The sequence below is a fragment of the Vanellus vanellus genome (assembly GCF_965231255.1).
Source record: "Vanellus vanellus genome assembly, chromosome: 20".
NCBI lineage: Eukaryota > Metazoa > Chordata > Aves > Charadriiformes > Charadriidae > Vanellus > Vanellus vanellus.
Window position 1 is genome coordinate 2,618,594 of NC_138925.1, and position 17,675 is coordinate 2,636,268.

The 17,675-nt window shown below is 55.0% G+C and overlaps 1 protein-coding gene across 2 annotated transcripts in view; it reads left to right on the forward strand.

Annotated features, from left to right (window-relative positions):
• Positions 1-1,145: 1,145 nt before the first annotated feature.
• Positions 1,146-17,675, forward strand: part of IGSF21 (immunoglobin superfamily member 21) — a gene marked incomplete at both ends in the record, with an annotated part of 44,253 nt that continues 27,723 nt past the window's right edge. The window contains one exon of one of the 2 annotated variants that reach the window (XM_082493613.1): positions 1,146-1,239. In XM_082493613.1, coding sequence (XP_082349739.1) covers positions 1,176-1,239 — 64 coding nt within the window. The remainder of the gene's footprint in view (positions 1,240-17,675) is intronic. The other variant, XM_082493614.1, reaches the window with a different exon arrangement.

Here is a 17,675-nt window from a genome sequence, read left to right on the forward strand (position 1 = left end):
CCCTCCTCCTGCACCCGCCACACAGTGCCCCCCTCCTCCCGCGTCCCCTCACCTCCCCCAATACACCGCGTTCCCCCCCCATATACCTCTTTACCCCCCATACACTGCGCAACCCCTCCTATAACCCCCCGTCCTGGACTGCGCATCCACTTTTCTATCTCCATACACTGCTCCCCCCTTCCTGAGCCCCCCCAATACACCTCACATCCCCTCTATATACCGCCTCAATCCTCCCCCCCCCGGACTCGGCATCCCCTTCTTCATCCTGTATCCCCTCCTGCATCCCTCTCTACATCCGCCCCCCTCCCCCATATACCGCTCCCTCCTCCCCTCCTCTTCCCCTTCCCGGACCGAGCTTCTCCTCCATCCTGCATCCCCGCCTGCATCCCTCATCCCTTTCTGCACACTCCCCCCCCCCCCCCCGTATACCGCTCCCCCCCCCCGCCCCTTCCCGGACCAGGCATCCCCTCCTGCATCCCCTCCTGCATCCCGCCTCCATACACCGCTCCCTCCTCCTCCCTCCCCCCCCCCCTTTCCCGGACCAGGCATCCCCTCCTGCATCCCTCTCTGCATCCCCCCTGCCCCCCATATACCGCTCCCCCCTCCTCCTTCCCGGACCAAACATCCCCTCCTGCATCCCTCCCCCCATACACCGCTCCCTCTTCCTCCCCCCCCCCGCCCCTTTCCTGGACCAGGCATCCCCTCCTGCATCCTCTCCTACATCCCTTCCCCCCGTATACCGCTCCCTCCTCCTCCCCCCCCCCTTTCCCGAACCAGGCATCCCCTCCTGCATCCCTCTCTGCATCCCCCCCAGCCCCCCATATACCGCTCCCTCCCGACCCGCGGTACAGCTCTTCCCCCCCCCCCCCCCTTCCCCCGCTCCAGCACCTCCCGGGGGCCGGACTGGGGGCCGGGCCGGGGCGGTCTCAGCGGCGGGGGGGGGGGGGGGGGGGGGGGGGCCGGGGGCGGGCGGCCGCCAGTTCGCTCCGCTCCCGCTGCAATAAATCGGCTTAGGGCGGCAGCGCGGCGGGAGCAGCAGCGGCAGCAGCGGGGGGGGGACACGGGAACCGGGCTGAGCCCCCCCTCCCCCCCCCCCATGGCGATACCCGCCTGCCCCCCGGATAGGGGGCTGGGGCAGCGGTGAGCCCCATGGGGCTGCCCCCCCCGCGGGCATCATGCGGACGATGAGCCCCCTACCCCTCTGCCTGCTGCTCTGGGACCTCCTCGATCTGGTGCTGGGTGAGTGTCATCCCCCACCCCAAAACCACCCCCCAACCCCCCCCACCCCATAGCCGCAGAAATAATGGGGTGCCCACCCGCACCCCCATAAGTGTGCGGCGGCTCCGGGCTCCGCACCCCCCGGGACTTGGGGGGTGATGGGGCGGGGGGGGGGGGTCAGGCACCCAGTTTGGACCCGTTAATAGGACACTGGTTTTGGAGGGGGTAATAGGGCGCTTGCACCCGGTTTGGAGCCGCTAAAGGGGCACCCCCTAAGAGGGAACTGGTTTGGAACCCATTAACAGGGTGCTGGTGTTGGACCCGTTAAATGGGGCAGCTGTTAATAGGGCAGCAATTAATAGGGCACCTGTTTTGGACGCGGTCATCGGGCACTGGTAGACAGGGGGAGAAGATGGGGTGGGGGGAGATGCTCATCCCTCGCCCCCGAGCCAGCATCGCTGCGGGGGACACACACACCAGTGTCCCCCTCCTTCCCCACCGCTCTGTACTGGGGCTCCAGCTGCGAGTCCCAGCGCCGGCTCCGCTCGCTCTGTACTGGGAGGGGGGGTCTGTGCCTTGGGGACCCCCATGAACTATGGCTTTTTGGGGGAGGGTCGCAGCACCCAGGGGCACCCCAGCCCTTGGGCATGGGGGGATGGGGGGGGCAGTCCCTACAGATGGGAGGGAGGGGGTACCCAGGAGGGAGAAGCAGCCCCCCAAATCCCCACCAGCCTGGGGGTTCGCAGCTCGTTCAGCTCCTAAACGAACACCGTGACTCCCCGCTTGGCTCCGCAGAGGCTTTAATAAGAGCCCCCCCCCCCGCCCCCCCTGCGCCGTCCCCAAAAGTGGGGCTCCCAGGAGGGGAAAATTAGCGGGGCAGGAAACTTTCCCCTTCCCGCATCCCGGCGACCGAGGGGTACCCGTGCAATTTAATCTCTTCTACCTTTGAATGCAGTCGTCTTCTTTTTTTTCCCCCCTTTTCCTCACGTCCTCCTCCCCATGCTCTGTGTCGTCCGTCCGCCCCCCCACCGCCCCCCAAAATAACCCGCTGTGGGGTCTCAGGTGGCCGCTCTTTAATGAGCACAGCGAGACCCCGCTGCTCTCTCCGGAGGCTTTACCGAGCGCTTGAGTGATGGAGGGATGAGCGGAGCTTGCTTGATATCTCTTTTATTTTATTTTATTTTATTTTATTTATTTATTTTATTTATAATGTACTTTTTCCTCTCCGGAAAGCCACCGTCAGCTGCTGCAGGGCGCTGGGAGGGGGGGGGAGCGGTGGCCGCGCTCTGCGGGGTTGAACGGGGAAAGATTGACACAAAGGAGCCGATTCTTCCCCCCTTTCCGCCCCGGTGTCGCGACCGGCTCCAAAATCATCCCTGCGGGACCACGGAGCGTTGGGATTAGCCGGGGCCCAGCTTGGATTCGGCTGCACCGGAGGGGGGTGGGGGGGTGGGATGGCATCGTGCATCTCCCGCATCCCTCTTTGCCATCCCCCTGATGGGTTTTATACACCGCCGGGCTGCGGCTGCTGCTTTCCCCCCCTCCTCCTCCCACCTTCCCCGCTTCGCTCCGTGCATCCCGAGCATCCCGCCGGCACCGTGCTGCCGAACACACGGTCCATAATAAAACCCGCACGGCTCAGGGCAGTTGGGGAGAGGGGGGAAACTTGTACCAAATCCAGTCCTACCTCCCACCTGGAGCTCCCCTCCACCCCAGTTTTAAGGTCACGGGTAAATAATTTTCAAGGAACAAATCGTTCTCCCGCCTTTTCCTCAGCGGCGAGCTGTCCATCACCAGCGCGCGGATCATTTTTCCTTCCTTTCTCTTTATTTTTTTTTATTTTTTTTTTTTTTTATCGCTGCAAACCGGGCAGTTGCTCTTCCGCTGCTGATTCGCGAGAGCGGGTGGGGCGGGTATGGGATAAATCCGCGTTTGGAGGGGAGAAAAAGAGGTAAAAGTTGGGTTGTGGTGGGTCTGGAGGAAGCGGGACCCCCGGTGATGGGGGGGGGAGGAGGTTTTGGGTTATAAAGCCATGTGGGAGGAGGATCCCGGCCATCAGCAGGGTCTCGGGGGGAGGGGGGGGGGCTGGGGGGGGGGGTGTAAGTTCGATGAGCAGCGCTTGGGACATCCGCGAGCCGCGTTTTGGCTCTTAAAACCACACTGGGACTTCGCTGCTTTCCCATATCCTAAGGATCTGCTGCTTTAAGGATCTCCAAGCCCTCGGTGGAAAAATGCTCTCCCCCCCCCCCCCCCAAAAAAAAAAGCCAGTTTGCTCTCTGTTTTATCAGCAAAGAGCTAAAAAATCCTGATAAAAACCTGGTTTTGGGGTGGGTGCACCCATCCTGGTGCCTCCCTTCGCTCCGGGCAGCGGGAGGCTGCGGAAGGCCGAGCGCTGTTCCCGAAATTCGATGGGCAGATGGCTTTTCCGTGGCTGAGAGCATCCTTGGCTGGAGCCGCCGGCGTTGTGGCGGGGAGGGAGAGGACGTGCCCGCCGAGGTCCGTCCCCTCCTCAATCCCGACGCTTCGTTCGCACGGGATGGAGCAGGATCCGGCCGCATCGCCTGGGAAGATGCCCGGGGGGGGGGAGGGGGGGAGCACGTGCCCAACACGCAAACTCCCACTGCTCTTCCCTACAAGTGCGTTCGCTCTCGGCGTCTTCCGTACGCCTCCGAAGCTATTTTTGGGGGGAATCTCGCCTATTTTTCTCGGCACTTTATATATTGCGTGGTGCCGGCACGGCGGGCAGCTGCCCCCATCGCTGCCGCATCCAGGAGCAACAAAGTCCCACTCCCAGTACGGAGGAGGGCACCGGAGATCCATCGGAAGCGCATCCCATCCTGCAAAGCCTTCATTGGGAGCGTTTTGGGGGTTTCCACCCGTCGCCTCGTAATGAAAAGCCCTTTTCTTTCCCCGAACGAAGCTGCTTGCTTCCTCGTAGGGCAGCCGGATCCTTCCCGATGTGTTTTACATCCCTCTGGGAAGCATCACCCCTTGTAATACAGCTTTTTGTCCGCGTAACGAGCTCCATTTCTCCTCTTGGCCAGAAAAAAAATAAAATAAAATAAAAAAAAAAAGCCTCTCGGGGCAGGGCTAAGTGGGTTAAGGAGCCGTCAAGATGGAAAAAACGAGGGCACGCGGAGGAGGCGAGCGGCTGGACCACGGATAACGATGGAGCCCCAGGGGCTCATCATCCCAACCCAAATCCTCCCTGGATTTTGGAAAGCCCCATCTGCGAACCGGGGCGACGGGGTTTTTTGACGCGGCCCAAATCGGGGCCGGTTGATGAGCCGGCGCTCGGCTTTGTCGCCCGAAACGGGCGCCCCGTAAACCGCTGGTCGGGATTTGGTTTACAGCCGTGTAAAATCAGAGCTGCGTTTTGCCAAGAGGAAAGGGAGGGCCAAATATGTCAAGTTTCGATCTCGGCGAGATATTTATATAGCCCTTATCGGGGCGATTGGCTTCGGCTTCTCTATTGCCACCCCCGGCGCCTCCTGCAACGGGGGTGGGGGGTGGGAAAAAGGGGGGAAAATTGAAGCGTAGCTCTTTATTTGAAGCTTCTTCTGGGGTTTTTGGGCTTTGCCCCACCAGGGCAGCTTGGCTGGGGCTGGGCTATCCCCTTGCCGCTCCTCCAGCTTAGAAAAACACCTTTACAGTTATCGTTTTTATCAGCCGGTTGAATTTTTCCCTCCTCGGGGACCGCTCCCCCCCCCCCCCCCTCCCCTTCCCCCCGAGGCTTTTCCCCGCAGGGATTTTTCCCAGCTTGCGTACGACCCCCCCTGGGGGGCGGCTCCTCCTTGCGAGCCTGGAAAAGCTCTTTTTTTATTATTTTTTTTTTATTTTTTATTTTTTTTCCCTCTTTTGGGGAGGAAAATAAGGGTGTGTGGCTTTTCCCGGGGTGATGGGAACCACCTGCTCCCCTCTCTGCTGCGCTCATTTAAAGAAAAAGAGGGGTTTTTACGGGAGTTTGTGTGCTGAAAGGGGGGGGGAGAGGGAAAGGAGAAGCATCCTCCGCCGCCCCGCGGGAGACAAAACCCGCTCGAATCCACCTGCAAACGCGCGGCACTGACCTGGAAAGCCGTCCCGCGCTCCCTCCATCCTTTACTACTCGTGCTTTTCCCCGGCAAATTTTGCGTTGGGCTCAGGCTCCCTTCTTTTTTTTTTTTTTAAGCCCTTTCCTACTATTCCCATGAATTCCGCTGTTCCGTCAAGCCCGGGCTTTGCACGCCGGGTAAATCCGGGCCGCGCAGGCAGCCGAAACCCCTTCCGAAAATCCTCCTAACCCTTGCTAATTGCCCTTCCCCAATTAGCCCAATTTTTCTCTTTCCCACCAGCTGCGTTTCGTAGCGGTTTAGAGCTGCCGGTTTGAACCCAAAGCTCTTTAAAGAAGCTTTAAGGCAGGCGAGGACCTTCCCCTCGCCTTGTACCCCTCCCAGCTAATAAGCCCCTTCGGGGTGCCGAAATGCTCCGGGTTTCGTTTACTCCGCGGAAGCCCCCATGCATTCAATCCTGACTGGTCCCCGACCGTCCCTGAGCGTTTCCTGAGCTCCCCGCCGGGCGTCTGAGCTCAGTTTTGGGGGATTTACCTCCCAAATTCCCTCTGCTGCAACAAGCAATCCCTCGGTATTATTAGCACGCGCCCCCCCCCCCAAAAAAAGCCGAGGGATGCTGTATGCCAAACGCTATATGCAATGTGTTATGTGCTATATGTGGTGCGTGACGTGCTATATGCTAAATGCTATATGTGATGCGCCACGTGCTGTGTACTAAACGCTATATGCAGTGCGTTGTGTGCTATATGCCAAACACTATATGCAGCGCGCTACGTGCTGTATGCCAAATGCTATATGTGATGCGCTACGTGCTATATGCTAAATGCTGTATGAGATCCGCTATGTGCTATATGCTAAACGCTATATGCGATCCGCTATGTGCTATATGCGATGTGCTATATGCTAGACGCTATATGGGACGTGCTATGTGCTATATGCCAAATGCTATATGAGATCTGCTATGTGCTAAATGCTATATGAGATCTGCTACATGCTATATGCTAAACGCTATATGTGACGCACTACATGCTATATACTAAACACTATATGAGATCTGCTACATGCTATGTGCTAAACACTATATGCGACACACTACGTGCTATATGCTAAGTGCTATATGCGACGCACTACGTGCTATATGCTAAATGCTATATGCGATGTGCTACGTGCTATATGCTAAATACTATATATGACATGCTATGTGCTATATGCTAAAGGCTATATGCGACGTGCTACGTGCTATATGCTAAAGGCTATATGCAACACGCTATGTGCTATATGCTAAGCACTATATGTGATGTGCTACGTGCTATATGCCAAACGCTATATGTGATGTGCTATATGCTAAACGCTATATGCGACATGCTATGTGCTATATGCCAAACGCTATATGTGATGTGCTATATGCTAAACGCTATATGCAACGTGCTACGTGCTATATGCCAAACGCTATATGTGATGTGCTATATGCTAAACGCTATATGCGACGTGCTATGTGCTATATGCTAAAGGCTATATGCAATGGGCTACGTGTTATATGCTAAATGCTATATGCGATGCACTACGTGCTATATGTCAAATTCTATATGCGATGTGCTATATGCTAAACGCTATATGTGACACGCTATGTGCTATATGCCAAACGCTATATGTGACGCGCTGAATGCAGCGCGCTGCGTGCTAAACGCAAGGTGCTCCATCGAATCGTAGAATCGTCTAGGTTGGAAGGGACCGTTAAGATCATCGAGTCCGACCATCAACCATGCTATATGCTACGGGCGAAAGGCAAGGTGCTACGCGCTATACGCTACGTGCTAAATGCGAGGTGCTACGCGCTATACGCTACGTGCTAAATGCGAGGTGCTACATGCTGCATGCTAAATGCACGCTGCTACATGCTATGGGCTAAACGCACGGTGCGATGTGCCGTATGCGAGGTGCCGCATGCTCTATGCAATACGCTAAATGCTCTATACATCGCAGCCCTCCTATATTCCCGGTGGCTTCTCTGATGCCTCCGAGGCGCTTCCAGGCGAGCTCTACCCTGGGCGTTGCGTCCGGGCTTGAGTAACGTGGAAACGCAGCTCCTCGCATCCGTGGGTTTTCGTGGAGCATCCAGAGGTGACCTCAACCCGGCTCTCACAAGCCCCCCCCATTCCCGTGGGGATGTCTCAGGGCTTCACGTACCCCACCTGCCCTTTTTTTTTGGGTTGTTTTGTTTTGTTTTCGGTTGTCATAGCAGAAATGGTCTTTTCCATCAGAAAATCCTTGACTGGGAACGCTTGACCGGTGCCGGCCTTGCTCCTTTCGCCGAGTGCTTTAAGATCCGCCCAGGAAAAGCTCTCCACCGCATCGGGATAAAAGCAGGTTTTATTTAATCCCGATGCGCTAATGGCTCGGGAATTAGGCTGAGACGGGGGCGAGGATCCTGCTAAGGCTCCTGCAGCGCTTCCCGAGGGAAAAGCCTTCCAGGGAGGTGGGGATGGAGCTGAAACCTCACCCTGGCAAGGATGGAGATGGCTGGGACCTGCCCGGGACCGTTTATAGGGAGGACGACGCATCACCCCACTCGGAACCCGCCCGTGATGGGATTTCCTCAATGCTTTGGGGTTGTTTTTTTTCCCCGTATTTTCTAAAAGAAAACGATTTTCAGTGACGCAGAGTCAACTTTTTGGCTGAGACGTCGGCGAAGAGGAAAATCAAGGGAAGGAGCCCCCAGATCCCCGTTTTTCGGAGGCGGGAGGTGCGGCTCTGGCTTTGCAAACTGCCCCGGCTTGTAAATCCCGCTGGAAGGAGCCGGAGAGCGAGCGGGAAGGATGCAGCTGATGTGGTTGGTTTTGTTCCCGTGCCAAGCTGCTCTCTTTGCCCTTTTGTTTGCTTTCTGCCGAGGCACTTGGACTACTGATGGGCTTGTTTTTAACTAATCACTGCCGCTCACATTATCTCTCCCCACCATTATCTCCTTCCCCCCTTCCCCGCGCCCCGTCTCCTTCCGAAAATAAACCGTCAATCACGGGCTTGTTTTCAACGCTTTTGGGACTGGATTCCCGGCGAGTGCCAAGGGCAGGCGGGCTCATAGCGAAGCGCGGGGACAATAACCCACTGCCGTTGGTTCCTTCTATGGAGTTATTATATAAATTTAGGGGTTTAGGGTCTGCAGAGCCATTTGGAGCAGGGGAGGTGAGCGCCCTGCCTGGTTTCGCTCTCGGACGGCCGACAAACGGGGTTCATCCCCCCTCCACCCCCCAATGCTGTGTCAACGCCGATGTTCTCATCGAGTGGGGTGACCCTCGAGGCCTTTTGGGGTGACCCTCCTTGCGACATCCCGGCGGTTTCGCGGGGTTATCGCTTGGGGTCCGCCTGTGTTTGTGGCAGAAGCCAGCGCTGGAGCCGGTCCTTTGAAATGCAATTAGCGCTTGTATTTAGCTAAAAGCAAAACTATCGTTAATAAGGTCCGGCCAGCCCCGGCGAGGGGGGGATTGAAGGGGGGAAGGAGGCTTTTTCCAGCCCTGGGCTCAATCCCCAGCAAAACCCTGCCTGCTGGAGACCACCTTGGAATTTGGGGGAGAATTTTGGCTGCTGGCTTCGCCGGGGTTTATCCCTCGACTCCAAGGAGGTTTGGGGAAAGTCAGAAAAAAAAAAAAAAAACACATTTCCCAGCAGGGGGATATCGCAACCCAACGGAAAGGGGCTATGGAGGTGGAAACGTGGCATCGCCAAACCCTTCCTGGCCTCCGGACCACACAGTTTGTCTCTCCCGGTGCTGGGAGCGCATCTCCAGCTCAAAATCCTTCTTGGCTGGAAGATTGGGCGTCTCGGAGGGCTGCCGGCATTGCGAAACGGAGCCGGGGAGGTAGGGATTTAGCTCCTCTCCTGCCCAAACCTCTGAATAATTTCCTGTTTATATAATGCCTTCAACAATATACTTCGGAGGGGAGGGCGAAGGGGATTAGCAGCGGTTATTCCAGCCCCGCTCCGCCTCCCCGCGCTCCTAGATAAATCCTGATGTTGCGTCCTATCTGCCCAGGATAGGGAAAACGGGAGCCGGAGACCCCTCCGTTGGGATGCGCCTGCTTTGCATGTGGATTTATACTTATTTGTTTCTTTGCAAAGGGATCCGCAGCGACGGGGACAGGCTGGAGCGATCCAGGGATGCTCCGTGATGGGGGTTTGCGTCTACCCAAATGAGCAAAGCGATGGGTGGGATGCAGGGTGGCAAGGAAGGACGTGGCGAGTGGCACTCGGGTTCGCTCCATAGGTGGCCTGCTGTGCGTGGAAAGGCTTTTTTTCGGGGAGGGGTTTCGTGGAGAACCCTGGGTTGGCTGGTAGCGACATTGCTTTGGATGGCGCTCGCGCTGGGGAGAACATCTGGCTTGTCCCCAGGGCGAGTTTTGCTCTTGGTGCTGGTAACGCTTGGGAAGAGGAAGATGATGAAAGGGGTGATTTTGGCGGGCGGTTGTCATCGTCACGGGCACCGAGTGGTGGCTTTGGGAGCTGCTGGCTCCTCGCAGTGGGCTGAGACGGACCATAAGAGCAGGAGGGGGATGAAGAGACTCCAGTTCAGCGGGATATCACCAAAAGCACCAGGATCACCCCAATTTTGAGGTGGGAGGGATGTGGGTAAGCTGAGCCCTCTTGTAGTGATGAGCATCTTCTTCATGACCAGTTGGTTGTGGGCTGCGTCTTTCCTTCTGCAAATATAAATAAATCCTTGGTTTGGTTGGAAAGGGTCTGGAAGGGGATTTTAATGGCCAAGGGATTTAGGTTTCCATCCCAGCTTTGCACCTTCCGAGAGGGGGTTCAAAACTTGCCTCTAAGTCGCGCTTAGGCAGATTTCCAGCCTGAATTCGGGCAGTCCCTTGATGTGCCGGGATCTGAGATACTTTTTTTCTGCTCCATCGAGCATCTTTCTGGTATCGTAAGCCCAGAAAAGCCCCGTTCCCTGCGGATTTAGCTTCTGCGCAAGCTATTAGAAGGGGACCACACGCACTGCCTTTGCCATCCCACCCCCATGCCCTGCTTGCATCACTGAGAGCACCTCCAGTGGTTGAATTTGGCTGGTTTTCTCACTTTTCTCCTAAAGATATACCTACCGAGTTGCATTGCAGAAGGATGGAGGTGACTCAGAGCAGGGTGGGAGGATTTGGGCAACTTCACCGCGCCCGGCACCCCAAAATATATACAGCAAGCTGCCTGGGAGTGGAGTTTTTTCCATGTCGGATGAATAACAGACTACATCTGCTGATGCAGAAGCACCATACGATGGGTAGATATCGCTCCGGAAAGGATGCAAAAGATGTATCACCAGCAGGAACAAGGCTGGGCGATAACGCTGCTGGTGCGGCTTCCAGACAGACCATCGCTCATGGAGAAAAACCTCCAACACTTCATCTCCATTCGGGCCGTCTTCCCCTTGTGACTTGATGATGAGATGTTTTCCATAAGCGTTGGCCGAGGTGGCTCTTTTTAAGCTACGCTTACGTCTTATTGCGTTATTATGGCTTTTTTTTTTCTTTCTTTCTTTCTCTTTTCGCTTTTCTAAGGAACTCCTTTGCAAGCCGGTGATGTATGCAAACTGGCTGGAGATAGTTGGGTTTCCTCCTGACGGAGAGCGAATTTACGCTGCGGTAATTATAGCAGCGGCGTGGGAGCGGCGTCGACGCTCAAGGAAGCGCGGGCGAGCCCGGTTTCCAAATTAAACCCTTCTGCTCCTAGAAATGTGGCTTTTATATATATATATATATATATATATTTTTTTTTTTTTTTTTTTTAGAGCTGGAAATCACATCTGGGTGACTTCATGGTGGGAAATGATTTGGAGGGGGCAGGATTTGGGCTCTTGGATGCCAGGGATGCTCGTGCCCCTGGGTTTGTTGGCGCGTACCATCCCTCCTCCGCCTCCTGATCTGCTCAAAGCTCCCCGCCGCGAGAAAACAACCCGGCTCTTTAAAATGGAAAGGGCTTATTTAAACAATGTTATCTCCCTGGTGAAGGGAAGAGAGCATATTGAATGGTTATATTTAGTGCCGGGTGTAGGACAAAGCAGATGCAGAGAGATTTTTAACGCGGGAATGTTAATCGCTTACGCCACACCGCCTCAGAGATGTGTGTATATATATATATATATATTTATATATATATATATGCACCGCGCACGTGCTCAGGTGCCCGTGTACTTGTTGAGGATGAGGATGGGAGTTGAACATCCCTCCTTGATTTGCTTTTTGACCCTTTTTCCACCCGGGAAAACCTGTCCCGGCAGGGCGAAGCGATGCTGCTCTGGGAGCAGCCCTGAAACACGCAACAGGAGGGATGCGCTTTGACTGTATGGGGGCATGAGCAGCCCCCTCCTCTTTCTGCCCCCACCCCTTCCAAAATTGGGATGAGGATGGGAAGGAGAGCACTTACAGCCTTGCAAATGTGCTCTCCCCCCGCCGGCGAGCCGCGAGGAAAGCCTTCCGCATTATCCAGCCTCTACTGCCCACCCTCGCGGGAGCACTGAATTAAAGGAAATATTTTATGATCCTACGCTTCGTTATGTTTTATTAAAAGCAGAGCATCGGCTTCCCCTGCCACATTCATCATATCAGAGGCTCTGTTGGGTTTTGTTTTTTTCCCGCCCCCCCCCCCTCCCTCCCAAGCTCTGGCTGCCGGCGCTGTTGTTCCCAAAGCATCCGACTGCTTCGGTTGGCTGTAGGGCCGGTCCAGGGTCTCCTGGAAGAGGAGGAAAATATGCAATGGGGTGAAAAATGGGGCTGATTGGTGAATCTAAGGATGCTCCGTATCCAAACTGGCTTGGGGCTGTGGAGCCGTGCCGCAGCAGGAGCTGGTGGATGCAGGAATAGGGCTGGACGTGGGAAAAGTGGAGTCACTTGGAGATGTCATCCCACGGAGGGATTTGGGTCGTGGCTGGAGATGAGCACACCCCCGTGAAAAGATGCTCAGAAAAACCTCCCCTCCTTTGTCAGCTTTGCTCCATCTCGGGGAGATCGAGCCCGGGCTGGGAAAACCTGCGGAATATCGTTGTTTTGGGGGAAAAGACCTCCAAAAATCCCTTTTGCAGAGCTAAAGGAGCGAGCAGGGCTGGAAGTTTGCTCTATCAACCTTTGAGATCAGACAAATATAGATAGCCAGGCATATCTGGAAGAGGTTGGGAGACAGAAAGGTATTAATTAGCAGTTGTTTCTCAATGGTGCGGAGATGGATAGGGATTAAGGTAACAGCCATGTGCATCCTCTCCGTAAGAGCGGCGAAGTAACGGTAAATCAGCGTTATGAATCAGTGCTGTAAGAGGGAGATATGTTTTAATCTTATTAGCAGCGCGGCATTACTGGGAGAGCAAAGGGATTATTAATCACGGAGCATAAATCGGGGAGAAGAGGGTAGCTTCAAATTAGCACTACCGCTTTGTACAGCTCAGAGGGGTAGTGGAGAGGGAGGATGAGCCGGGGGGGATGTACCGGGGGAAAGGGCAAAAAGCCCGTGCCGGGGGGATGAGGGAGAGGTTGGGATGCGGCTGCCCCCCCGCCTCCGCCAAATCAGTGCCTGGGAGTGCGTGAAGGGGCATCTCTGGGCGGGTGCCAAAAGCTCAGAACTGGAAATCACTGTAGGTTGTGGCTGTTATATTGTAGGATATGCAGGTATCTGTCCCACCAACCCGTCCGTCTGTCCCTCCCTCCATCCCTCCCTTCCTTCCTCCATCCCTCCCTCTACTGATCCCTGTGTTGCTCCCTCCCTTTCTCCAGCTCTATCCCTCTGTTCTTCCATCCATCCTTTCCTTCATCCCTCCATCCCTCTATTCCTCCATCCCTCTGTTCCTCCATCCCTTCCTTCATCCCTCCCTCCATCCCTCTATTCTTCCATCCCTTCCTTCATCCCTCTCTCGATCCCTCCCTCTATCCCTCTATTCCTCCATCCCTTCCTTCATCCCTCCATCCCTCTATCCCTCCCTCTATTCCTCCATCCCTTCCTTCATCCCTCCATCCCTCCCTCTATTCCTCCATCCCTCTATTCCTCCATCCCTCCCTCCATCCCTCTATTCCTCTGTCCATCCCGTCCTTCATCCCTCCATCCCTCTACCCCTCTCTTCTTCCCTCTCTCCCTTCCTTCATCCCTCCCTCCATCACTCCTTCCATCCCTCTCTCCGTCCTTCTGTCCCTCCCTCCATCCCTTTTCCCCCCATACACAACCAGTAGCAGACACCGGCTGCCACCAGAGTGCTCCCAGTGCGAGCCCAGAGGGTTTTGCAGCGGTGGAGGAGAGGCGCAAGGCGGCTTTGGCTGCTTTTTATCACCCAACTCCGCTAACAACGGTGCCAATCCGGCTGCCCCAGGCTCCCCCGAGGTCATTTTGGGGGTAAAAAGCTGAGCATCACGCTCTAAATTGTAAAAAAAAAAAAAAAAAACAAACCAAAAAAAAGAGGATTTTGCACCTCTTAGGACTTCTGGGTGGCACCGGGCTTTATTTTCCCCCTTGTTCTGCCCAGGGTTGTGCCTTTGGAGAAGTCGTTCAGAAGGAAAATGGGGAAAAAAAAATTAATAATAATAATAATCCCTTTCCAGTTACCCGGCGCAGGAATCGATGGTGCGGGCAGAGATCGCTCCCGGCAGACACCCGGGGAGGGAGGGGGAGAATCGATGGCTGCCTCGTTTGTCACCAATCAGAAATATGGGATAATTGGATTTCCTGCAAATAGAGAAATAAATAAGCAAATTCATCATCTGGGTCATGGTCACCTCCTTCTCCCGGGCTACCTTGGCACGGCAAAACCCTGCCTGCACCTGGCTGGGACTCTGAACTTGGTGGGAAACTCGTTGGCAGCATCTAAACCTAAATTTTCACTCTTAATTTTTGGTGAAATTAATTCTTTTTCCCCTTTCTGCCCCCTCCCCACTCTCCCCCCCCCGCCTGTGTATCTCCTGCTAAAGCTGGAAGAAGAGAAGGTTTAAGGAGGATTTGGGGGTTTCACATGGGGAAAAGTCAGAACTGTGCTTATTTTTCCAAGGAGCAGCATCTCTGATAACCCCTGTGGTTATCGCGGGTTGGGATTTTTGCCGGATCTCAGATGGGTTTGTAAAGGGTCTCGCCTTCCTTCCCCCTTGCAAATGGGGAAACTGAAGCACGGAGCAGGACTCGCTCCGAAAAGCACCTTCCGAGCAGCTCCCTGCTGCTTCCAGCTCTGCTAATTAACCCTGGCTGGGATTACGCTCCAGCATAGATTAATGCCACGAGCAGTGGTTTCAAATAATTAGCTGCTGGTGGCGTAATCCTCACCCCGCCGGAGGGCGAAGCAGCAACAAAACCATCGGCTGCTGCCGGCAGGTCCCTCCCCAGTTCGCCCAAGAAGCGGATCAGGCTTTGCCGGGAGCTCGGCATCTTTTTTTCCCGGGTTTCAACATCTGTATCGAATCCATCAGCTCCAGTTTGGAGCTCTGACAAACCAGGCCGGATACAAAGAATTCGCTTATTTATTTATTTTCTTTCCTGAATTGCATCTCCGGGATGGTTTTCGCTCGCCAGCGCTTTCGGCGCTGGCTGGAGACGAGACCCGTCATCCCAGGTGAGGTTTTCCATAATCCCCCATGCTCGGGGGCAGCGTCCAGATGTTGCGTCTTCCTGATGCCAATGCGGAGAGCGATGCCAGAAGGGATCCGGCTGATGGGGGGATTCTCTTCTGTATCGGGATGGAAAGCCGAGCCCCGTGCTGGAAAAGGGGATCTGGGTATTTGCTGGTGGGGGGAGCGAAAAAACCACCATTTCCGATCCTTTGCAGAGCAGGATTACAATACGGCATCTCCTTCTCCTGCCACACTTAATTCCGGATTAAACCCCACATCTGTACTGGGATGGGGCCGGGGGGGGGTGGGGGGAGCGTTGCTGGAGCTTAGGAGATCCCGCCGCCCTCGCCGTGATGCTGCTTGATTAAAGATAACCAAAAAAAAGCAGAGGGGGTGGGAATTCGGAGGCTGCACAAGCCCTGCGGAGGATGCTAAATTAGACGGGTACGTGGACATCCCGACCTCCAGCGCTAACCCGCATCGTGCCCGGGCGTTGGGGAGGTACCGCCGCTCTATTGCCAGTTTTTTGGGAGGATGCTCTACCGTCCCGGAGGCGTTGCGTTGAATTTGGTGGCCGGCGATGGCTCCCGCTCTGCAAAAGTGGGATTGTAGGAAAATTCCTCGTCCCGGCGAGCTCGGGATTTGGTGGGGGAAGTCAAGACCCCGCCACAAGTCTCCGTGGAAATACATGCAATTACCGCAATCGGCGGAGAAGCGGTCCGCGTTGCGCGGTGCAACACGGGGGAGAGCTGGTAAAGCGATACCGGGGCAAAACAAGAAAGAATTGGGGTTTTTTAGCAGGTCGCGAGGTTAATTAGGATCTGCAGCGAGGCGCTGTTAGAAAAAGGAGAAAGCAAATCTCTCCTGGGAGTTATTAGCAGAAGTGGCGCGCGGGAGGGAATTATTGCTCCGCAGTTGAGGTTGGGGGGTGGCAGCAGTTTTGAGCGGAAAGCTTTGAGGGAAATCCAGCTGCCGTGGAGGAAATCCGCAGGAGAGCGAGAAATCCTGCAGGAACGGGGTTTGCTTAATTGGGGAAGGGGAAATTTGGGGCGGGAGGGGGAGAGATGCGCAACTTAGAGCCGGCGCGACGCGGCGCGCGCGGGGGTGGGTGGCATCTCCCACCCGTTGCACCTCGTTTTGCCAAAATCGGTTGGCTTTGGCTCACGGGGTGGGAATAAAATTGGGGTGCAGTGGGTTTAGAGGGCTCTGCCTTAAATAGCTGGTGCGGGGTTTTTCAAATAATGTGAATGGCAGGCTGCGCTGCAGGCAATCAGCCCCGATTTGCATATATGCATACATGCAAATGAAGAGCACGATCTCCATTTTAAAAAAATGGGGCATCTGAGGCCCAGGTTGACCCGGGCGCGTTTTGGGCTTCATTTGGCACCGGCAGCTGCTTGCACAGCTGGGGAGAGACCAAGAGGTGCCAGCAAAGCCATTGCTCTGAATCAGCGATGCCACCGGGTTTCGGGGGGAATTCAGCTCTGCCGGACTCGGTTTCCCTCCTCTCCTGGGACGAGACATCATTTGGGACTCTGAAACCCCCCCAAAAAAAGCACTCAGGATGGCCAAATCCTTAAATAACCCATAAATGGGGATAAAGGAACAAGACTGATGAGCAACGTAACGATGACAAACATCCTCCCCTTCCAAAAAAACCCAAATCCAATGACCCATCGCAGGTCACGGCCACCAATTTTAGCAGCTACAAAACGCAGCCCGGTGCTTCAGCGCTGCGCTAAAGCATTACGGTTTAATGGCCATATCAGTAGTGTGAAGACGCGGTCGTAAAATCTCCTCCTCCCCGCCCCAGCATCGTTAGGAGACGGAGGCGTGCGACGTAAGCCGTTGGCTTTACGGCGATGCGCTGAGCACGCCGGCGAGTGTGTGTGTGGTGGGGGTGGGGGGGAGAAATTATAAATAAAACTTTACTGCGCTAGAGTAAACGCTGCTAAACATACTTCACGTCCGCGCGGCGGCGGGAGATAAATATTCAATCTATAATTTACGTAGACGGCTTCCCAGCCTGTGCAGGGGGGTCCGGGAGCGGCTAATAAAATACGATATATCAAGAAGACTTATCAATGCAGCAAGCGCAACCCTGCTGATAATCTGCGTGGGGTGGCGAGACCCGTCTTCTTCACGTTGACTGCTCTTTTTTGGGGGTTGATTTATGAGGTTTCGGGGTTGGCTGGGTGTTTCGCCAGTGGCTGCTGGTTTTGGTTGGGTTTCTGGTCTTTCTTCCTGCGTGTGCGTGTAGAGAAATGCTCATTTAGGAATGACCTCAGTCTTCAGCCTTTGGGGTGTTGAAATGTTACCTATATGGAGGATATTTCCTGTTCATCCCAGTAAGGTACCCACAAAACTGCTCCCAGTTGTCCAGTGCCTGTTGCTTCCCTCCAAACCTCCTTTTTCTTGCATTCACTCCCAAATTCACACTTAACCATCTGGAGCATCTCTCGTTTCGTGGGTTTGGCTTCCCAGTGGCTCATGTCTCTCGGGGTGGGCAGGATGAGGACCTTGGCTTCATGAGTCCAGGATTTATGCCTCCAATGTTGCAACTCTGAGTGTCTTTCCGGGAGATCACCTGATTTTTAGGTTGAGGGATCCATTGAGCATCCAAATGATGCATCCAAGGTCATCCCGGGTGTTTGTAGCAGGGCATGGGCTTGCTCTGGCTGTTTTGCCTCAAAGCTTCCATCTTTTTGCTGGAAGAACTGATTTCCCGAGGATTTCAGGCAAACGCCTTGACGGAGATGTAGTACAAGCACTAACTTGACGCCACGAGTAAAAAGAAGTGGAGCTGGAAATGGGCTTTCTCATCTTGCGCTCCGATGAGCTGGAACAGCCT